At 39.2% G+C, this 22341-nt stretch overlaps 5 protein-coding genes across 6 annotated transcripts in view; 4 read left to right on the forward strand and 1 right to left on the reverse strand.

Annotated features, from left to right (window-relative positions):
• tbc1d32 (TBC1 domain family, member 32) overlaps window positions 1–7096 on the reverse strand; it is a 69427-nt gene extending 62331 nt beyond the window's left edge. The window contains 12 exon segments of the mRNA XM_051071757.1: window positions 1397–1496; window positions 2877–2936; window positions 3066–3216; window positions 3362–3423; window positions 3516–3619; window positions 4141–4219; window positions 4566–4691; window positions 4793–4864; window positions 5022–5193; window positions 5622–5786; window positions 5922–6090; window positions 6921–7096. Coding sequence (XP_050927714.1) covers window positions 1397–1496; window positions 2877–2936; window positions 3066–3216; window positions 3362–3423; window positions 3516–3619; window positions 4141–4219; window positions 4566–4691; window positions 4793–4864; window positions 5022–5193; window positions 5622–5786; window positions 5922–6076 — 1246 coding nt within the window. The 5' untranslated portion in view covers window positions 6077–6090; window positions 6921–7096.
• Window positions 7097–7258: 162 nt separating this feature from the next.
• Window positions 7259–10595, forward strand: hsdl1 (hydroxysteroid dehydrogenase like 1). Of its 2 annotated transcripts, XR_001961225.2 has the most exons (6): window positions 7259–7727; window positions 7980–8425; window positions 8627–8710; window positions 8833–8985; window positions 9127–9384; window positions 9912–10595. XR_001961225.2 is itself a non-coding variant. In XM_018679513.2 (5 exons), exons 1-5 carry the CDS (start codon window positions 7508–7510, stop codon window positions 9196–9198), a joined length of 975 nt encoding a protein of 324 aa, XP_018535029.1. In that variant the 5' UTR covers window positions 7259–7507; the 3' UTR covers window positions 9199–10595. The 2 variants fall into 2 exon arrangements, 1 of the variants encoding a protein (XP_018535029.1); XM_018679513.2 differs by having other exon boundaries at window positions 9127–10595.
• Window positions 10596–12399: 1804 nt separating this feature from the next.
• LOC108885254 (gap junction Cx32.7 protein) lies at window positions 12400–14567 on the forward strand. The gene is made up of 3 exons (XM_051072068.1): window positions 12400–12567; window positions 12724–12933; window positions 13157–14567. The coding sequence occupies exons 1-3, from the start codon at window positions 12400–12402 to the stop codon at window positions 13757–13759; spliced, it is 981 nt and encodes a 326-aa protein (XP_050928025.1). The 3' UTR covers window positions 13760–14567.
• Window positions 14568–15009: 442 nt separating this feature from the next.
• gja13.1 (gap junction protein alpha 13.1) lies at window positions 15010–17209 on the forward strand. The gene is made up of 2 exons (XM_018679508.2): window positions 15010–15168; window positions 15806–17209. Exon 2 carries the CDS (start codon window positions 15833–15835, stop codon window positions 16691–16693), a length of 861 nt encoding a protein of 286 aa, XP_018535024.1. The 5' UTR covers window positions 15010–15168; window positions 15806–15832; the 3' UTR covers window positions 16694–17209.
• Window positions 17210–18113: 904 nt separating this feature from the next.
• On the forward strand, window positions 18114–21122 carry LOC108885251 (gap junction Cx32.2 protein). The gene is made up of 3 exons (XM_018679507.2): window positions 18114–18271; window positions 19234–19372; window positions 19745–21122. The coding sequence occupies exons 2-3, from the start codon at window positions 19244–19246 to the stop codon at window positions 20396–20398; spliced, it is 783 nt and encodes a 260-aa protein (XP_018535023.1). The 5' UTR covers window positions 18114–18271; window positions 19234–19243; the 3' UTR covers window positions 20399–21122.
• The last annotated feature ends 1219 nt before the right edge of the window (window positions 21123–22341 follow it).

Genomic DNA, 22341 nt, shown 5'->3' on the forward strand with positions numbered 1-22341 from the left:
TGTAGATATTGTCTGAAGCAAAAGCAAAAGGAGCAAAACACAGAAAAAAACAGGAGGAAAGTATGAGATGATGAAGAGATGAACAGAAAACTGATTTATTTTCAAAGTTTTCAAACATAAACTGAAAGGTTGAAGAGATAAGAATCAGCTGGCAAGATAAGGTAAGGAATGGTTAGTGTTTGGAAAGTTTGTGAAACAAAACATAACACTATAGTAAATGCCCTTGTTGTGATGTTGTGGTGGACAGACATCTCATATCTAAAGCTTCTGTAACAGGATGAGAATGACAAGTGACAAAATGGATGTGGCAACCTTGCAGTGCCTCAAAAAGAAGCACATCTCAAACAGCTCTTGGAGTGTATCAGTGGCAGGCGGGAACTGGCGTATCTCTGCTCATCCAACACAAGGTCAAAATGTTTGGTCTCAAGGAGCCAGCTGGCTCACAGGAGATAACACACTGAGCCCGACAATCCCCCACAACCCATCAACTACTCTATTCACTCTTATTTAATGGATATTCATGCTTAAATGTGCCACTGGATATGTAGCACTTCAATGTTTGTTACTTCTCTGAATGTTAATTTTAGAAATTAGATTAAATACTGCAAACAAACAAAACCATCACTGAGAGATAGTAGAAGGGCTTATGGGAAATGTGGTCTAAATTTTGAGAGAAACACAAGTACCAATTGTTGCAAGCTATTATAGTGAATTGTAGTAACTTAATTCAGGACACATATCACAGGCTTTTCTTGGTTTATACCACTTCCAGGCCCCAAAACAAGTGGACTGAGGCAGTACTCTCCCTGAAGTGCAGGAGATTTGTTCTTGACCTTGTGAACAGTAACAGTGGCTTTGAGATCTCTCTTTTATAATACTTGTCTCAATGCTTCTGTCTTGTCTGTTCCAACTTAAGCTTAATCATTTAGTCACATCTTTCATTAAGTGTTCATTTTATCAGTCTTCCATCATTCCTTTCTCTCCATTACTCTGAGCAGTTTTTCTGTCTGTTTTATATTTTGTTTCTCTTTTATCATTCTTATTTCTTCTTTCCACTGTTTTTCTCTGCATTCCTCTGTTTTAATGACAGCAGGAACAGCGTGTGCACATTACAGAAACTGAATAAATGATGACGGCGAACTCTAGGTACAAATACATTTAACACCCACAGGCCTCAAATGAAGCATTACTTTCTCATTAGGCTCTCACGATGGTTCAGCCTGACCATTATTTTTTAGTTTGTTTCATGGGATACATTAAATCAGCATTACTGCAAATGTGCTGATGTTTACCACACAGAGAGAGACTCTGGGTGAAGACTTGTGTTCAGATATGCTTGAGAGAGAGTACATAAACCTGTTGAGGCAACCATGGGTTTATGGACTGTTTTACTTACCAGTGCTCTGCTGCTCTGCTGACTGGGGATCAGTTGTCTCATTTGTGAAGCGTTCACAGGATTCACTGTAATGAATACACTGCTGAAGAGCTGCAACAATCTGAAAAAAATAAAAGATTAAAACAATGCATGTTGCTGAGCTTGCTGCAGATATTTGATTAGTTGACTGAAATTACAGCTGCTGATCTGCTGAGCCAAATTTAGATGTTGCTGTGAACAGGTCAAAAACAACAGGTTTAATGAAGAATTCAATCAGAATGTCAATACAACCTCCTTTTATCGACCTTTTAATCAAGAGTTTTAAGATTACTTTAGAGAAAGTTTCAGAGGTGATTCCACAGCAATCCTCTCTAAAGTCAGAGTAAGAGCTGAGAGGGAGTGTAAGGATTACACAATCAATTCTACTATGTCAACTATTGTGTCCCTTTGTCTCAAAGACTCCTGCACTGAGATGCACTGGCTGTGTGAGAATTAAACATATCCCACAAATACATACATGAGTTAAATACAGTCAATCTTTTGGAGAATTATTTACCTTCTCAACATCTGTTATCATTATCTTTATTCTCAATACATATAGCTTAGTACAGTAAAGGAATAAAGGAACAAGAAGTGCAAGTTCAGCTTTTCTCTGAGCCCCAAGAATAAAACCAGAAAATGCAGAAAGTAGAACATCATCTTCTTCCATAACTGAATTTCAACTTTTGCAGTTCTGTTGTCCTCCAAGCACAACTGAGTATACTCCAGTTTCCTGCCTTTCCCTTGTTTATGCACAGTTCTACCTTTTTAAAAAACACAACAGTTTCTGGTTCCTGAATGAGGATGTTTGAATGCCTTTCTGAAAATACTTCTGATGTTCATTCACATAGGCATTTCTCTCCAGTGTCACACTTTTCAAATATAAAGAGCAGTGTTGGGGATTTTCATCTTCTGTCCTCCTCTTTACCTCTAGAAATTTTGATCAAACTTTCTCCTCTGGATTTGCAGAATCCAAATCAAAGACACAGGAGGACAGGAAATGTAATATTGAATCACAGAAGTGCTATTCTTCGAATAACAGAGAGTACAAGACACAACTACAAAAAGTTTTAACCCTCTTACTCCACACTCATCCTAGGGGGATGGAATATTACTGATTGGTCAACAGTTACACACTGGGTTGTCTGACTGGTCTAATTCTAAATATTGCTGAGGCATCACTAGAAAAGTTGCTAGGAAAGCACCCAATTATCTGAGCTGCTCGTTCTTCAGGAAAGCTCCCACCTGCACACTGGTACAATAGCATACCAGTCTCTACTCGTTCTCTTGCTAATCTTGGAAGATAACAACGTTGCCTCCTCAGGCCTCTTCCCCACCACTCTGTGCACACTTATGTTTAAATGCACCATTTCTATATAGCCATGAATAATATGCTTTATTGAGTACATATCAGACCACTTCCTTCCATAGCAGTCAGTAATTATGTGTGTGAATCACTCACCAAGGCCTTGTATTTTCTCTCCAGGAGTCTTAGAACCACAGTCCTACTGTAGTAGCCATGCTGAGGTATAGAGAAGTAGACCAAAGAGAAAGATAAAGACCTTATTATGCAATACATAAACACAATAGCATATAAAAAAGCATTCTGCATAAATTAAAACCACCTGAAAAACTAAGCTGCAATACACACCATCCACTTTTTAAACCAGGTAGCTTTAATATCCAGTAAGGCCAGTAAATGAATTGGTTCCAGGGCTTTCTCTGTCCTGGGAGAAGCTGAGCCATGTTCTTGATGGAAGGACAACAGGGAGAAGGTGCTCTCTATAACTTCCTCCATATACCTAGAACAAGACAAAAACAAATAAGCTGAATATATGCCATCAGCATTTTATTCTGAATCACATTTAGTCATAATACAATCAGTGGCATCTGATATCAAGTGACAGACCTGTCAACCCTGAAATCATTATGGACACAACAACTTACTTCTCTGGATGACGGATCCAAAAGGTTGTCACCTCCTTCTGAAAGTCATTCATCAATCGAATCTGCGGCAAGACAGAGAGAAAAAAAACTATAATGTATTTGTATGGAGATTGATGATGATGTTTTGCGTGTTGAAAAAGACAAGAGACTGTACCTGTTTGAGAAGACGAACAATCTCAGGTCTGTTAATGTCAATGGTAGCTGAGCCTGATGGGAAGCTAAGCTTCTGAGACAGAAAACTTGACTCCACACTTTTGGCTGAAAAAGGCAAAATGAACTTATTACAAACCATGCATTACATGCAAAATAATACTGGTGTTAATATACACAATGAGGCATCCATACATAGTAAATTCACAGTGCACATATTTTTAATTTAACAGTTCAATCATTAAGTCATTAACATTATTTAAAAACTAAATCAAAACCTTAATTGTAAAACTAAATGGGCACCATGGAAACTGTCTACATTGAAGCCTATGAATTATTTATTCGGTAAACAAAAATTCTAATGATTTCTTCTTTCATTGAGCTCTGTGGATTCACCTTCACTGTACTGGGGTGAAAGCAGAAAGCTGAGAGGTCAATGTCTCACAACTACTGTGTCTGCCTGGGTAGATAACTGGAAATACTCCAGTTACTAGCAGTAAGATGGGAAAGACAGAGAACATAAACAAAGATGGGCTGACCCATTAAAACTGTTTTTTATCAATAAAAAATATTTTGCTTTGCTCAGTTCAAAAATAAAGGTGCTTTGTATTCACATCAGAGTCACCTACCCAAGCTGGTGTAGATCTCTCGTGTCACATTCATAGGAGAGGAGGAGAAGCTTTTAGCAAAGAACTGCAAAACATTATCCTGAGGGAGATGAGGGCAAGAGGCATAAGATATAAGAATACACAAATACACAGTCAATCTATGATACACAAATGTCAACTTATAAAAAATGAGTGGAAATTAAACAAGGTTATCACAAAAAAAGATTTGCAGCTTCTAGTGAGAGACGCCAGCATATTTGCTACCAGTTAGCTCTCAGTCATTAGGGACAATTGTGTTATTAGCTTGTTATCAGCAATTATAAAACCCTGACATTGTTCATAAAACTGACATGATCATCACTGATTCCTTTATAAGTGAATAAAGTGTCAATTTATAGGACACTGATGGCTGCTGTATTGAGTAGGTGTGGCTGCTCAGGACTCACACTCAAGTCTGGGTCGGGCTCAGTCAGAGCTGCACAGAGATTCCTGCGCAGGCTGCTCCAGCTCTCACAGCTCAGCACATCAGAGGGAGGGGCACAGCAGAGGGCCTGAAGAGCCTCCCAACGCACCTACACACAAAATAGTAATGCTTTACTCATAAATCACATTAATGTCTATAACACACTTCTGTAACTTGTGAATATGTATATATGGAAGTGAGCCTGTCTACCTCTTTGGGTCTGCTGGGGTCAAGTTTTTCAGCCAAGACTTGAAGCTGTTCTTGTCTGATAAATGCATAACTCTGAAAAGGGAAAATAATTACGATCTACCATAAACCCAAATTCAAAAGAGCCCTTATCGCTTGATATCATGAGCAGTTTCAGAGGTCACTGGGTGGATCACACAGAGCTAAGATACAACACTGACAAACATCAGAGTGTATTTACTGAATCTCTCACCTGGTTAAAGGAGGAGTCGCTATCAGAGCAGTTGTCAATGTACTGGCTGTTTGACTGACTGTGCTGCTTCTGCATCTCCTCCTTCCTCATCTGGTCTTCCTCAAACTTGTTGATTAAAGACTCCACAACCATGATCATGGTGTTTTTCAAGGTCTGCATCATGTGCTCGTACCTGTCACAGAAAAAGAAAGCACATTAGTGTATTACTAATTCAAAATTGTTCATCTAAACCCATCCCTGCTAAAAATTAAGATAACCACTACACACCATTTATGACAGAAAGTGACAAACAACAGCTGAAACTAAGTCAATGACACTGGGTGGTATTAACTAGTTTCTAATTACAGAATATGTTGCAGCTGTACATGCAACTCTGATACCACAGTCCATCAAAAATGCCTATTACTATCTATTTCCTTTAATTGAAGGGACACTAAATGCAAATGGACACTTAATTTGACAAAAAGTATCCATGCAGTAACCACACAATTCACACAAACTGTAATGATTACATGTGAATTTATCAACCAAAAAATGGTCATGGGGATTTGGAGAAAACATGGTAAACAAAGCTCAGAGACATTCCTGTACTACACTCACTCAGCTGAGTCTCTGGTCCTTCGGGTGACAGCATGGATCAGGGTGTCGTGACCTGAGCCAATTGCATGTTGTCCATCTCCTCTGGTCAGGTCCTTGGTTTCCTCGTCCATGACAGTCCCCAGAGAGCTTTCCACATACTGACGGAGGTACTTGACAAACTCATAACTGAAAGGAAAGAAATGACAGACTTAAACTTAAATGACTGTATACATAAATTTAAACATCTTACCTACGGAGATAAGAAGGCCTAAATTTCTTTTAAACCAGACCATTCAAGTTAATGCCATGTTTGTTCCTTACTTGTGGAAATTCTTGTCAGTCTCCTCCAGGTGAAGAAGAATCTCTTCAGCACATTCAGTCGACGGAGCGCCAGAGATCCTGTCACTGACGCTTCTCAGAAGCTGCTTGAGCAAAGACTGCAACTCCACCTCATCTTCAGCTGACAAGTGAGACATCTCTGCAGCCGGTCCTTGAGACGAAACCAACCAGGGTCATTGGTTTTCTAGGCAGGTGAGGGGGCAATACCCTGTGTAGTGCAGGTCATAAATAACTTCTAATTCACTAGTTCAGGAAGGAAGACGTTAATTGATTTAGTTTGTTGGTCTAAAGAGCGACAAAAGACTCTTAATTATACATAATATGAAGCAGCTTGTGAAATTAGCGTGTTTTTCGTTGCAAATGTGTAGAAGGGCAGAAAACACTGCGCTCAACCAGAGACAAAATGAGAGTTGGGTGCATAACCCAGTCAAATTCCAGCAAGTACACAGCACCAAAAGTTATCTTTGAATGTGATATATCAGATCAGGTTTTTTATGTTCAGAATGAGGGAGTACAATGCTTAGACGTTAGTGTGCAATGTTTTTTTCAGGGCTGAGTCTTTGCAGCAGGTCACCAACAACGATTCAAACAACTTTAATTACCTACAGGTGTGTCAAATAGCAAGCGGCTATGGTGAGACAGGTGCCATCCGGTTTGGCTTACCTAAATTCTTCTGAAGCCTCTTTTCCTAATTTTATTTTATTTACAAATGCCATTTGAGTTGTAATAAAAGCGACATTAGGAGGACCATGTGATATTTTACGGTTTTTATTCTGGAGCCACAACCGGCGACTCTCTGTTCTCTTTAATTAGCCTGAAACTGCTAAATGCACCGTTGTAACACAGCTAGCTAGCAGTGAAGCTGCCCCAAATTTAGCTGAAACCGCAGCCGAGCGTAGACCCGAAAACCTCCCCGCAAAACAAACCAACCACCTAAACACAAATATACCGTGTGTAGAACATCGTAAATCGCCTTGTCACCTTGTTTTTGGGCAATTAAAAGCTTTTCATCCAGGTAGCATCCTGCAACCGACTGCTGTGTCTCTATGGAAACAACCACTTAGCTTTAGCTGCTATGCATTGTGGGATGTCCAAAGAAACTACACGCTGCATTTAATAGAACTGGAAAAATGACTTTCACGTGTAAGATATTCATGATTAGTTTAAATATGAAAAGATTATGTGACAGAGGAGAGCATATTGATATTTTTTAGCACGGTTCAACAATGACTAGTGAGAACACCTCTGTAAAGAATTACTTTTAAGTTGGAAACACACCCGACACCGGTTTTTATCATGGGGTTTTGAATGCAGCACAGATGACGTACTTTGTCACATGACTCAATGTTTTGCTCGTTTCGCCGGGTGCCTTTACGTTTGACACTTCTGCTTCCCGAAACGTCTGTCGGACCTCACTTTTTCTATAAAGAATTTACTGTGGGTTAAGCAGCAACATGTTTTATTCAGACGTCTGACTTGCTGGATAATTTGTTTTCAGAGACCAAAACGTTAAATCTTCTGAACAAGCTTAGCTAGCACATTAGCATCAGCATCACTGGAGTGTAACTATGGCGGCAGTTGACAGCTTTCAGCTTTTGTACAGAGAAATTTCTCGGTCGTGCAGTTCTTATTTTGAGACTCTGGCCCTGGTCGGTGCACTCTACATGACCAGCAAGGCGGTGATCCTGTTGAGAGACTGCTGCACTTTGGTCAGGGTGCATTTCCTGCCGAGAATGATCCCCAGCAAGAAGCTGACCCAAAGATATGGTGACTGGGCTGTTATTTATGGTAAGGATGCAGCAGGTGTTAAAACAATGAGAATGCGTCATTTTGTAGGCCTGTGTCACAGACGGCAAAGGAGGGTCAGGTCCATGCATTTTATAGGAGTGAATTTATCTCTGTCAGCAAAACAATAAATAAAGTCAACTCTACCTAATGTTTTGAGGTCATGATGATGTTATTATGCAGTAGCTCTCAGAAATATTGTTTCCTCATTTTGTCCTGACTGTCACTGATAAATATCATCCTCTCTCCTATCAGGAGCATCAGAGCCTGTAGCCAAGGCGTATGCAGAGGAGCTGGCCAGACATGGCATCAGCATTATCTTTGTCACTCAGGACCACACCTCTGTCAGAGACACCGCTGCATCCCTCTCTCAGAGCTACGGAGTGGAAACTGTTGTTGTCCTAGCTGACTTCTCCCTGGACCAGGCAGCCAGCAAACCTATTAAAGAAGCCATAAGGGGTAAAGATATCGGCTTCCTGGTGAACTGTGTGGATGAGTCTTTGACTTCCCCCCAGAGCCTGATTGAAATGCCCGAGCACAGCCTGTTGGACTTGGTGAATAAGAATGTGGCAGTCGCTACTCTGATGGCCCGGTTGGTGCTGCCGGGGATGGTGGAGCGCAGCAGAGGTGCTGTGGTCAACATATCATCAGGCGCCTGCTGCAGACCTCTGCCTGGAAGAGTGACGCTCACAGCCTCTACTGTGAGATAAAACATTTCTTCATTTGACATTTCTTCCTTTTATGCACACACAACAAGAAGGATTAGTAGTCTTTAGAGACCTTTTTCACAGCAGATATTTTGATTTATATTATAAATGTTTTCTTGTCACCCAAGTGAAAACATGATCACAAACACATTGCTCTTTGCAGACAATAATACTTTTCTTCTCCTGACTTTTCAGGGCTACCTGGATCATTTCTCAAGAGCTCTTCACCTTGAGTACAGTGGCAGAGGGATCTTCATTCAAAGTCTGATTCCCTTCCAGGTAAGACCTGATATCAACATTACCAAGATCCGCTGGATATCAAACTTTCAATACAGAATATAAATACAGTAACTGCATGTATGTGAGTTCCTGATATACAGTATGTGTGTATGTGTATGTAGATAGCTTCAAGTGGCCGACAACCATCAACATCCACATCAACATCATCAAGAGAAGGCTGGTTTGTGCCAAAACCAGATGTTTACGCCCGTCACGCCATCTCCACCCTGGGCGTCTCTAACAGGACCACCGGCTACTGGCCTCATACACTGCAGGTATATATTAAATATATCAGGAATATATTGCTAACTGTTTCCTTTCCTGCCTTTGTGGAAACAGGATTTAAAACATAAAATACATTCTTATTTGATGATCTGATTCTCTGCTGGGGTTTTTTTTGTTCTTTTTCCTCACAGTATGGACTGATGAGGTGTATTCCAGAGTGGATTTGGGTTCTTGGATCACATGTGTTCATCACTTCAAGCTAAGAGCTCACTTCTGTCCTCACAAAGACTTAATCTGGTTACTGGTTCTTCTCATTATTGGAGTCATGTGTAGAGGTTTATTTAAGTTTCTTTGGTTGATAAAGATTAGGTCTGTTTGATAACTCCCAGGCTCTGTTGAGGACTGTAGTTATCGGGATTCTCTCCTATCAATCTGGTATCAATTTCAAGGTAAGCTGCAGTGGCACTTGGAAACAATGAGTGAATTTATACATATTACTCCTTAAGTACTTGAATGTGATCTGACAAATTCCTAACTTTACCATAGAACACAGTGCACAGACACAAGGTTGGAAACTGGGTTTGGCTTGTTCTGATTGTGAACTTTGATTTGATTCTTGTCCCAACTGTGCCAGATAATTATTTTACAATACTCTAACATAATTTGGTTTGGTGCCTAGACTTCAATAGCGCGAGCCTCCATAAAGTTTCAACCCACTGAACGATTATACTAAGAGATTTAAATACCTGGTTCATTTTAGATAAAACTGATCACATCACAATGAATTTAGGCAATAAATTCAGACTTTCAGCGACATGCACATTTGACCACAAGGATCTCTTTCCAGCTGTATTAACCTGCATCCTGGGTGATTTGATTCTAATCAAAGGGGTTTTGGAAACATTTAAAGAAGCTCTGATGTGTTTTATTTTCTTTAACTTGTGTATGCTGACATCTGATTTCCCTGAACTTTCAGGTTGTGCTGCTTTTTACCTGCACTGACAACGCCCATTGGACTGACACACACACAGCTGACAGTATGTGCCCAAAAAACAGACCTAATATTATTTAAAGTTACAGAAACAGACTGTTCACACAGGTAATATTCTTGATTTGGTGGTATTTTTTTTGTTCATTTACAAGACAATCATCAGATTTGAGTGTAATTTTGCCAAATGTATGCTTATCAAAATCTGAGAAACTTGTTCACTGAAAGTGGAAAAGACACATTTTTAGCAAACACTCTGGATTGTGACCAAAAGATAAAACCAAGATATGCCAGTGGGGTGTTATACATTATTTTAAAAAAGGGTGTGGTCCTGAATGAAGAGTGATAGCTTTAGGTGAATGTGGTGTCATTTCTCAGAGCAGAGGAGTCGAGCATCTCCAGCAGTGTATTTAAAATGCAATGAAGAGTGAGATTGTGATGTGTTGTTTTGTTGAGAAACTATATTTGAAATACATTCAGTATATTGTGTGTAGATATTGCTGAAGTATTTGTATTAAAATGGGAACAGATTCCTATACAGTATATTGTGCTTACTGTGTTGAATCATGCAGTAAAATATACAGTACAAACATCTGGTGTGTTGATATATATATATATATATATATATATCATAGTACAAAATCAGACCAATAAACGTGTCCTTCATTCCCATATCTTTGTCCTGGCTTTTATTTTAATTCATATATGGTGACTACATGTGTAGCATGATTTCATAATGGCTAAAGTCAAGGCAACGTGAGTCCTTTATCTGACTGGTAGGCGTTTGATTTCCAGCTTAGGATCAGAAATGTTGACTCTGATCTACATGCCGAAGGCCACACACACGCTGTTTTTCCCTTAAAACATCAGGGTAGTGTAAATTCATTTACAACCATGAACAGATGCTGTGCAGGTTGCCAGAGTTCATCCTGTGACCCCCCCCGAGATCAGTCTCTTAGGTCAGAGACTATGTAAACCTGGATGAACACTCAGTTTGCCATAAACACACAAGTGGTACCACTGGGCAGACCTGGGCTGCTTTTTGTCAGATTTAAACATGAAACTAGAATCTCTCTAAAAATAATGTTAATGTAAATATCCACACATATTCCACCAAACATTACAAGCAAGTTCTTGTTGGGTTTTTTAACATTATGTGAACTAAGTAGTGTGGGAATGAAGTAAATAACAAATAAAGCAGGCCATAGGGCTATAAAATGATATAATGATCCTAATATCTTTGGGAACAGCATCACATAGTTTGGAAGCATAACTGAAAAATGCTCCATGGATTATACAAATACATAAAAGTATGTACAATAAATCCAATGTCAAGTGTGTTAAAGAAATACAAAATGGAGATGACTAAGTTGAGCATGTGACATCAAGTGTTTAAATCTGGACAAGGTGGTTTGTTAAAGTTAAGCGTTTTAGGTCAAATTGTTTTTGTTTTGCTTTTAGCAGCCACTCACATTCAGTGTTAGGACTGTTGTGGTTAGGATGGTGTCCTTCCAGATAAGACACCAATGGAACAATGAACAACAAAAGAAGGACACCCACCTTCTTCCTCTCACTCCTTCACTTTCCCTTTTCCTCCTCCTTCTCTTGAGGCATCACTCGCTTCATTCGCCTTTTTCCTCAGTGGGTTTGTTTAACGGGTGAGTTGATTTTAAAAAATATTCTCTTGTATTCTCTCATTTTGTGGATTTATAGTTTTGTGTTGGAATATTGTTTAATAGTTTAGTTATGCAAGTTAAATTTGTACTATTTAAAGATAAATATGCATGCCATTTGCACTTGTGCACATCAGTGTGAATGCATACAAATATGAGAGTCTCAGCGGCGGTGGCTTTCTCAAACAGACAAAAAAATAAAAATCCATATGATGTCAAGAATTTTCTAACAGCTACCAAACAATCAAATATATATAATCCTGTAAAAAATATGCAATTTAAGCCATAAAAAGCCATGTAAAACAAAGTCAAAACTAACTCATTTAAAACTGAAGTTGATAACTTGGCAGCTGTATCTACTCAGGCAGGTCAATCTGTATTTGCAAGAGTGGTTGAGTTCAATGTCTCGCATTCTTTGAATTAAGATTTGCAGTGGTTGGTATTAACCAAGGTTAGGGTCTTGGTTTCCAGCAGATAAGTATGTTTTGTAGACTTGAAATCAGGAGCCGTGGCTTCTATCAGCAGAGTCACAGACTGCAAGACATGATAAAAGTTTGGCCTTGTGAGAGAGCCTGCCTGTTCTCACTTTTACAACTACAAAACCACTTCTGTCTCACCTTTTTGTAACTGTAACATGACAAATAACAGGTCCAATCATGGGGTGTTACTTTTAAGAAAATATAACCCAACTGCTACAGTTCTGTTTATAAGATACTCTTTGGTCAAACAATGAACGTGCACCTTCAGAGATTGGTATATTAGACTGCACTGTCTGTCTGTGAGTGTGGTTTATTTTGTCATACATGTCCCATAAACAGAAAACAGGACAACTGGCGACTGAAATGGGCGAATGGGATCTGCTGGGCCGCCTGCTGGACAAAGTGCAGAGCCACTCCACAGTGATTGGCAAGGTCTGGCTGACCGTACTGTTTGTCTTCCGTATCCTGGTCCTGCACGCCGGTGCTGAGAAGGTCTGGTAACACAGTACATTTACTACTTTACAGCACACTTGCCGGGGAGTCCACAAGTGGCCGCTGGGTAATAGGGGAAAGCAATATCAACAGGGCTCTGGATTGGGAATGTCACAAAACTATACCCATACCCCACTACACCTTTAACTTCTATTATCTCCTTCCTCTCATCTTGTCCAGGTGTGGGGTGATGAGCAATCTGACTTTATCTGCAACACTCAGCAGCCCGGCTGTGAGAACGTGTGCTACGACCTTGCGTTCCCCATCTCTCACGTTCGTTTTTGGGTTCTTCAGATCATTGCTGTGGCGACTCCGAAGCTGCTTTATCTTGGTCACGTCCTTCATGTGATCCACATTGAGAAAAAGGTGTGTTGCTGAAGTGGGCATGCGTGGTATGATGGGGTTAGCAATGAATACTAGGGAATGAATACTGCCTGAATACTGTCAGGCATGGCATGTCTGTAGAGCGGCAAAGACATGGGCCAGGTGGTTTCCAAACATCCTGTTAGGATCTTTAACCAAGATTATTCCCATGTTTTTCTGTGCATGACATTGGATTAAATTTGATCTCTTGTTCTTCCAATTCAAGATGAAGGAGAGGATGAAGAAACAGGCAGAGCTGGATGACAAAACAAGTCTGTTCCTTAGTAAGGCCTACAAGGTTCCCAAATACACCAAGAGTAGTGGCAAGATCAGCATCCGTGGCCGCCTCCTTCGCAGTTATGTCCTCCATCTTGTGGCCAAGATACTCCTGGAAGTTTTGTTCATCGTGGGTCAATACTTTCTTTACGGTTTCACCCTTGAGACCCGCTATGTCTGCACCCGCTTCCCCTGCCCACACAAGGTGGACTGCTTCCTCTCCAGGCCTACAGAGAAATCGGTCTTCATCTGGTTCATGCTGGTGGCAGCGTTTGTCTCCCTCTGCCTCAGTCTGGTTGAGCTGTTCTATCTGTGCACCAAAGCTGTAAAGGAGTGCATGGCGAGGAGGCAGGACTACACTGTAACCCCGGTGACACCTCCGCTTTCGGAAAGGAAAAATTTTAAAAGTCGGGATGAGATTATTCAGAACTGTGTCAACCTGGAGCTGGAGCTGCAAGGACAAAAGCTGGGGGTGAACGGGGTCAAAGGTGGGGTGAAAAGGGTTGTCAAGAGCGTAGCATCTGAGAACAACATGGGGGAGGTCCACATCTGAAGCATGGGGGCAGTGACTTGTTGTAGGTTGTTCCAGTATTTGTGTGCTTTGGCTTTGGACAGGAGAGGTGTGTGTGTGTCTGTGTGTGTGCGGGGTCGGGGGTGTCAGCTTATCTAAACATGTCTCAGTCACATGCAAAATGTTGCTTAAAATGACTTCAAGTGACATAATATAAATAGAACAAATCATGTTTTCTTGCCCATCATTTTAAAATACTCTAGATTACCTTTTTGATTTGTGTAAAGTTAGATTTTTTTATTCAATAAACCTCACAACTGTAACACAATTGTCCTTTTCTTATTGTGTTGTCATGTTTTCACAGTATATTTTCTGAGATGATAAAAAGCAGTGTTGCCCTGCAGTAATAAACATAGTCTATACTCTCATTGCCTCATTACATTACAGTACATTTACTTTACGGTTTTCATATTGAGAACAAGCTCATCCATCTGCACCTCTGCAGTTTTTTATTTTTAATTGGTCCATTAATCTATTACACTGTATATATAGAGCTACAGTTAACATAATGCATACAAAGCATTTAGTTAATTGTGTACTGAGAGAATAACTTTTAATGCTGTTAAGCTGTCCAGCTAGTAATAGGCTACTGCAAATATATGGGCCTGCAGAACTTATGTTTCAAAATGTTTTGCTAACTTGCTGCCATCAGCTAAAAGCCTGCGTTGTTCATCAGAAAAAGCAGTAACAAGTAAAGTAAACAGGCTTTGAGTAAAGCTACAGCCTGGAGACAGGGTAAATGGCTAGCCCGAAAATAGCAAAAATCCACCTACAGTATCAGAAGCATCTCTAAAACTCCCAGATTAATGTGTTATATCTTAATTATTTTACCTGTAAAAAAAAAAAAAAAAAAGTAAAACCCAACTGCATTCTGGCTATAGCCTTATATTTAGCACACAGACATTACACCTGTATCTATCTACTCATCTGACTGCAAACATAAATAATGTGTTTCTACAACAATATTTCTCAGACTGTGTCAGTGTGTTATTTGGGCAAATAAAGAAATAAAGTATTTAGAACCACACAGCTATTTATAATTCATAACCACAGTGCAGAGGAGCAGCTGCTTTATATATCCTTGTTTTATTGATTCACACACCTTTGCTATTTATTTTCAAAAATTCTAAGCTATTTCCCAGAGACAGATCTTGGCCCCTGAATGAGATACTGCACACCTGTCAATAATTACACTCTTGTTCTCTTGCTCTAGTCTTTCGTCAACTTTTTCTGCTCTCTGTTGCTGACGGGTACAACGTGACATTAAAGCCAGTGTTGCACAATGCGATCCCTCATTAGTCCTTCTGCCCTCACCCACCGCAAAAACTCAAAGGTCTATCAGTTAGTGATTCGTCCCAACCAGAGACAGTCCTTTCTGACCAAGTCAGCAGGTAAGATGCAACTATTTCTGCTCTGTGCTACAGAAAACTGATTATCTGACTAATTTAAAACAATAATTTTTTTTCTTTTTGTAAACAGTTTTTGACAGAAGGTGATGAGTTGTTAATTTAATTTCCAGTGTTCATTACATTACTTTCTGTCTATATTTATAGAATCAGATTGCTTTACGCGTGTTAATTTACTCTGTTTTGCCCACAAGTCATGTTCATCTTTACTGCATTTAAATTATACTTAACTTGATTAACTGTGTTACACAGAATATTGATGTAAGCTTTACAGAAGAAAAAAATTATTTTCTATATTTTCCCTTTATTGTCAGCCTACTTCTACTTTGACTTGTGATGATAATTCCACAGAGTTCTTCCATTCAAAATTCTGATTAATTATTACTTTGGAAAGATATTGATCAACTACCTAAAATTTCTAGAGGCTCTGACATTTTCTTCCTTCTAGTGTAGCCATGTTCAAGAACAAAATGCTGATTTATCTAAATTAAAACAATGAGTCCCTTTCTTTCAACAGCAGCTTATTGATTAAATAATAAGATGTGGTTAATGTTTCAGGTAATAAGGTAATAAGGTAAGGTAATGTGGTGTATTTACTGAATTTCCCTTCCTTTCATCACAGATCTGTAATTGAAATTCACTTATAAGGATGGGTGATTGGGGATTCCTGTCAACCTTGCTGGACAAGGTCCAGTCCCACTCCACAGTCATCGGGAAGATCTGGATGAGTGTCCTCTTCCTATTCAGGATCATGGTTTTGGGTGCAGGAGCTGAAAGCGTTTGGGGCGACGAGCAGTCGGGTTTCATCTGCAACACTCAGCAACCTGGTTGTGAGAACGTCTGCTACGACTGGACCTTCCCCATCTCGCACATTCGCTTCTGGGTCCTCCAGATCATCTTTGTCTCCACGCCAACCCTGGTCTACCTGGGCCATGCCATGCACGTCATCCACAAGGAGAACAAGCTGAGGGAGCAGCTGTCAAGCCCTGGTGGGTCCCGGCTGCTCAAAGTGCCCAAATACACAGATGAAAAGGGAAAGGTGAAGATCAAGGGGAACCTGTTGGGAAGCTACCTGACTCAGCTCGTGTTTAAGATCCTCATTGAGGCTGCCTTCATAGTGGGCCAGTACTATCTGTATGGCTTCGTCATGGTCCCCATGTTCCCCTGCTCCAAGAAGCCCTGTCCCTTCACTGTAGAGTGCTACATGTCCCGACCCACAGAGAAGACCATCTTTATCATCTTTATGCTGGCAGTGGCCTGCGTCTCCCTACTCCTCAATGTCATTGAGGTGTTCTATCTGATCTGCACCAGGGTCAGATGTGGATCCGGCCGTCGCAATCACAAGATTACTTCAGCAGAAAACCCTGCCAGCCTGTCATCCCCCAGGTGGCCAACTACAGAGGAGGCACTCAAGCAGAACAAGCTGAACATGGAGCTCGAGAGCAATCACAGCATCGGAGGAAGCCTGGATGGGGCCAAAGAGGAGAAACGACTGCTGAGTGGTCATTAAAAAAACCACCGATGTGACCATTGAAATGTTTTATCTTGTTTCAGAATTTTCCCCAATAGCTCCAGGTTCATATACATCTAAGAGACTGAAGTGAAGATTTTTTACAATGTGTTGTACACATCATTACAGAATTTAAAACAAAAACTGTCTTTGTGTAACAGTGTGACATAACATGCTGAGAAAAGTCTGCATAAACTAACAATATTAAAGGGGCCACATTGCTGGAATTTTACATTTATTTTGTCTTTTCTTAAATGGAAATCTAATAATGGAAAGTGTGCTGATGCTAATGTATTTATCTCTGAGTGAGCAGAATATTGTCTACGCCCAGTTATTGAATGTGCCCTTTAAGTTATTGTCATGTTCATTATCTAGGATTTTAAATAATTCTAAATAACTTAGTGAATGATGATGATAATGTTGATAATGATTGTTTTGAAGTCTGTTTTATTGAGATGGGAGAGATGTTTTTGTATGTTGTTTGTTGTTTTTAATAAATGACTGAAGTTGGATAAAGATGTTGTTTCATCAATCTATTCATTTTAGATAACAGGTTTATACTTATCTTCTACTACAGCAGGGCTTCAACCAATGATTATTTTCATTATTGATTAGTCTACTGATTATTTTCTAAATTAAATCATTAATCATTCTATAAAATGACAGCAAAGTCTGGATAATCACAGCTTCCCAGAACCCAAGGTGACATTTTTAAAAGTCTATCACAAAGATATTGGGTTTACTATCATAAAACAGTAAGAACAGAAAACAGAAAAAAACAGAATTCACTTTTGCCCCTGTTTTAACTTTACTTTATTTAAAAAAAAAAAACTTTATTTTACTTTAATGATTAACTGATGCTGATTCATCTCCTGGTCATCATCTAATCAATTATTTGACTAATCATTGCAGCTGTAACTTCAGAATAGGGGCTGGTACATTTACATCTGATAGACAATATAAAGACAGAGCCCAAACAAAGTGTGATATATAAGAAGATCAAATGTATATCCATAGAAGTCACAAGGACCTGCTCAACATATTTCAATTCAATAAAAAATCTTTGTGTGGATTATAATATTAGATTTCCTCAGTTTGAAACGTTGTGTAAATTATACTGTATGAAGAAAACCACCTCTTTGTTGACACAGTCTGAACAAAACATGAACATGACCGCTCAGTCCTCACGTAGTATTCATTGCAGGGTTATTGTACTAGATTGGATCAGTCTGTACAGGTGTGCAGACTGTTCCTCTACCCTTCAGTCCCTAAGTCTTGTTCTTAATCCATTTATTTATTGGCTTTTTGATAATAATGAACAATGACCAAAAAAAAAGCTGTGGATTTTGGTTTATAGCGCTGCCAATCATTAACCTGTGCAATCATTTCACTGCTCAGCCCAAAATTGTCCACTTGAGATTTATCATTTTCAGATGTCATGACAACGTGACAGCTCACGCTGTTGCACAACTGTATCCTATCTAAAGTTCAAGGCACTGTGCACTGGGCTCTCTATCACTCAGCTCCACAGGTGGTGACTGCTCTGTTTGTCCGAAAGAAAACCTTTTAAATTCAAAGGTAAGATACCAAATAATTTCATTATAAAATGTACTTAATTCAAACTCAAATTTCATGTCACTATTTTTGGAATAAGATACAGATAATCCAGATTGTCTCAAATTATTTCTCTATATAGATGGATTGGGCACTTATTATTATGAGTGTATTTTCTTGCCTCACTTGAGTTGTTGCAAATGTGTGTGAGTGAAGCCAGAGTAGAGAGAAACTCTTAAGATTATTTGACCATTCAGATCGAAGCACTGTCCATAATCCATCAGAATAAAAAATCTATAAAGTATTATTTCAACATGTCCTGTGATTCTATGATCAGATTAAGATATTATGTGTCACTGGGATAAACTGTACACACACATTCAAGTGCTTTTTATGAAAAAAATTATGTTTATAGATGCAGGAGGTACATCCAAACATGCTAACAATGATTTCCTCTCCTATCAAACATCCAAAACAATATAGTGAGATACTTTGAGATAAGTCTTTGTTATGTAAGCGATTTTATAGCTGCTTCTTTACATTCTGAATGTTGCAGATTAGGGATTTTACAACACATGATTGTGATGTGTCTTCGACTTTCTGCTATTGATGATGTTATCATCATTACAGCACCTAGTACTAGTTCTAAAAAATAATACAACGCTTTAACCTATTCATATAAAAGAGAATAAATTGAGTCGAAAAAACATACATTTACACTGATAAAAGAAAAATTACTTTGTCAGTTAATACAATTTAACTTCATGAAGACTTCACAAAGGACAGCCAACTATTGCCAGTAACAACTGAGATTATGTTGGATTAGTTGGTTGCAAGAATGAGATTGTTTTAAGTCACAGGGTCTTAATCACATTATCTGTATACAATGGCTAACTGAGAAACAAATTCAGATTTCAGTGAAACCATGTGTTTGTTTTGTCCAAGTTATTAATCAGTACACATTTTCATTTGCTTTTCCTCATCAGATCAGAGACAATGGGAGAGTGGGGATTTCTGTCTTCTCTGCTGGACAAGGTCCAGTCTCACTCCACCGTCATCGGGAAGGTCTGGCTCAGTGTGCTTTTTATCTTCAGGATCATGATCCTCGGAGCTGGAGCAGAGAAGGTCTGCTTCTATTTTATTTATAGTTTATTTTTGTAGCATTATACATTCAGTAACTGTAGTAACTTAGTTCTGTGAACTTAAGAGTTTTAGATGAAATAGCACCCTCTGGTGACCATAATCAAGGTCCACAGCTCCTGAGCAGACACCAGCTGTGAAAACCAGAGGGTATTTGGATAGTACTGCAATTAATCAGCTAATTTAATCACCTATTTTTAACATTTTAACATGTCTACAATGTCAGTGTAGATATAAAAATGTTTAAAGTCTGGTTGATCGATACTTAGGCACTAGTCACACCTGGTACCATAGCTCTCAGTCCATTTGTTGTACATATACAAGTAAAAATAATCATTTCTCATATGAACATTACAGGTTTGGGGTGATGAACAGTCCAATATGATCTGTAATACCAAACAACCTGGTTGTAAGAACGTCTGCTATGATCACGCCTTCCCAATCTCACACATTCGATTCTGGGTCCTCCAAATCATCTTCGTCTCTTCACCCACACTGATCTACCTTGGTCATGTTCTCCATGTCATCCACAAAGAGAACAAGCTGAGAGAATATATGCAGACCCACTCTAGGAGCGAAATTGTCAAATCTCCCAAGTACTCTGATGAAAAAGGCCACATACAGATTAAAGGCAACCTCCTGGGAACCTACATGACCTCCATATTTTTCAGAATCCTTCTGGAGATAGCGTTCATTGTGGGGCAGTATTATCTTTATGGGTTCGTCATGGACCCAAGAATCGTCTGCTCCCGTGCTCCATGTCCCTTCACTGTAGAGTGCTACATGTCTCGACCCACTGAGAAGACCATCTTCATCATCTTCATGCTCGTAGTGTCCTGTGTCTCTCTTGTATTCAATGTAGCAGAGATCTTCTACCTGGCGTGTTCCCGCTCATCCAGACGAAGGTCTAAAACTGTCCCAACTACTGCCATCGCTATTCACCCACGTTTCAATGGTGACAGTCTCATGAAAAATGAGAAGCTTAGCCTCCATGATGCCAGCACAGCCTGAGGAACACTGTTAGATCCATTGTGCAAGATCTACACAGTTGCATAGTTACCAAGCAAGTGGGAGGGTAAATAAAGGTGTGACTGGCAGGGCTAAATCCACAAGACACCAGGGCCTACATTTACAAAATTAAGATTTATTTATTTATGTGATGCTTGAAAATTACTGAAGATACAATTTAGATACATTTAAATGTACATTTAAAAATGCACAACAGCAATATAATGTATGCTACGGTGTCATTGAAGTTTTAAGAACTTGTTGAGTTTTTGTATTTTTATTTTGTTTCTTGCATTGAATACTGCCAGCTTTGAATACTGCTGCCCCCAAGTGGCATGTCTGTAATTATGACTGTTGACGTTCACTGTAGGCATTCTGCTGTGGCCTCAGACTACATGGGCTGAATGTCACAGGGACCTGACCTTATAAGTTGACTTACTTATGTTTGTCTCTGTACCAGTTTGCTTTGGCTAAAAGCCAATTTGTAGCACTACAAGCTTGTTCTTAAGAAATGTTTAAAAGGCTCTATGTGCTACTTTTCTCTTTACAAGTAATTTTTCAGTTTCTTCTACATTGCTTAATTTTCAGGCATGACTTTAAACCTGTAAATACTTAAATTAGGAATCATTTGTTTTTACATGTTTTATATTTTAATATATGTGCCTTGTCTTTGTAACTGATTGTAAACATGTTAAATTCATTAAAGAAACACATATGTTTATTAAAACATGTTTGGAGTTTGTTGCTAAGCATTTTCATACTGGTACATCTCTGAGTTTTTTTCATTATCGATGTCATACTCATGCGTAACTCATTTTTTTGTTGCCTGGTGTCACTTAAATTACAGTTAACCTGCTGTAAATCACTGAGTTAAATACAGAAAAATACACATCAGAGTAGAAATAAACACAAAACAATCAGATGTAGAATACAGACAAATATCACCAGAAAGTAGTTTGTGGATTCTCTGTAAATTGTGGTGTGATGTGACTTATGGACCAGATGCAACTTACCTGTAAGTCGCGTGTCAGTCTGCAGCTCTTCTGGAAAGTCTTCATTGAATCTGAGTAAAAGAGGTGTTAATTAAATTGTGTTATTATTGTACATATCAGACTGACAATTGAGTGTAGACTAAATATTCCCTATAGCTATTTCAGAGGGTTTTAATCTCATATCTGTGTGGGTTCTCAGTCATCCAGGTCATGGTAGTCTTAAGTGCTAAAGTTGAAGGCAAATGGACTTCTTTTAGGTTCCTTGAAGACGTTTCACCTCTCATCCGAAAGGCCTCTTCAGTTGCTGAAAACTGAACTTATCATTGGTTTAGCTTTCGGAACAGTGGCCAGAGTACTCTGCTCTTTGGTGTAAGATTTTGCAGCGAAGCTGAAAGTTGAAGGAAACTTAACTTTTGTATTGTAATTGTTAGACTATTGTATGTACAGCCTTAGCACTGTTTTTCACATCCAAACCACACTGGATGAAGTCTAGATCAAAGATCACTTGACAAGTGGACTGGATTATTCCAGACAAGCTAAAGACTAAAGAAGCCTTTATTATATTTGTCTATATTAAACCACTATAGTTATGCCTCACCCCCACATAGCTCTATGTAGTATGGAGACAACCGAAGTCCATTCATCTTATCACTTCTAAGGTAAGTGATACCAGATGACCTCCTCCATTGTGTGCCACGGGAAGTTAGCATAAACCCAATTTAGCGAACTGTTAGCTAAGGTTGGTAGCATGCTAGCTGTGTAACATACAGAGGGCGTGGATAGCAGTACACGCGTCTTTTAACAAAATTACAAAACTGCCCACAAACCTGGTATACCAACCTCCTCACACTCCGTAAGACAAGTCGACGACGAAGAACACAAATTTATCTCCTTTGGCTAAGACGTGCACTTCCTTGCGTTGAACACTGGGGGGTGTACTCTGTATACTACACA

This window comes from Lates calcarifer, linkage group LG7_1 (assembly GCF_001640805.2).
Source record: "Lates calcarifer isolate ASB-BC8 linkage group LG7_1, TLL_Latcal_v3, whole genome shotgun sequence".
Taxonomy (NCBI): domain Eukaryota; kingdom Metazoa; phylum Chordata; class Actinopteri; family Centropomidae; genus Lates; species Lates calcarifer.

Bases quoted from the DNA above. Each gene is read 5' to 3' on its own strand.
- hsdl1 (XM_018679513.2), top strand. From the start codon at position 7,508: ATGGCGGCAGTTGACAGCTTTCAGCTTTTGTACAGAGAAATTTCTCGG. The intron at 7,728-7,979 runs GTAAGGATGCAG...CTCTCCTATCAG, and splicing joins TGACTGGGCTGTTATTTATG to GAGCATCAGAGCCTGTAGCC. The intron at 8,426-8,626 runs GTGAGATAAAAC...CTGACTTTTCAG, and splicing joins TGACGCTCACAGCCTCTACT to GGCTACCTGGATCATTTCTC.
- LOC108885254 (XM_051072068.1), top strand. From the start codon at position 12,400: ATGTCCCATAAACAGAAAACAGGACAACTGGCGACTGAAATGGGCGAA. The intron at 12,568-12,723 runs GTCTGGTAACAC...TAACTTCTATTA, and splicing joins TGCACGCCGGTGCTGAGAAG to TCTCCTTCCTCTCATCTTGT. The intron at 12,934-13,156 runs GTGTGTTGCTGA...TTCCAATTCAAG, and splicing joins TGATCCACATTGAGAAAAAG to ATGAAGGAGAGGATGAAGAA.
- gja13.1 (XM_018679508.2), top strand. From the start codon at position 15,833: ATGGGTGATTGGGGATTCCTGTCAACCTTGCTGGACAAGGTCCAGTCC.
- LOC108885251 (XM_018679507.2), top strand. From the start codon at position 19,244: ATGGGAGAGTGGGGATTTCTGTCTTCTCTGCTGGACAAGGTCCAGTCT. The intron at 19,373-19,744 runs GTCTGCTTCTAT...TGAACATTACAG, and splicing joins TCGGAGCTGGAGCAGAGAAG to GTTTGGGGTGATGAACAGTC.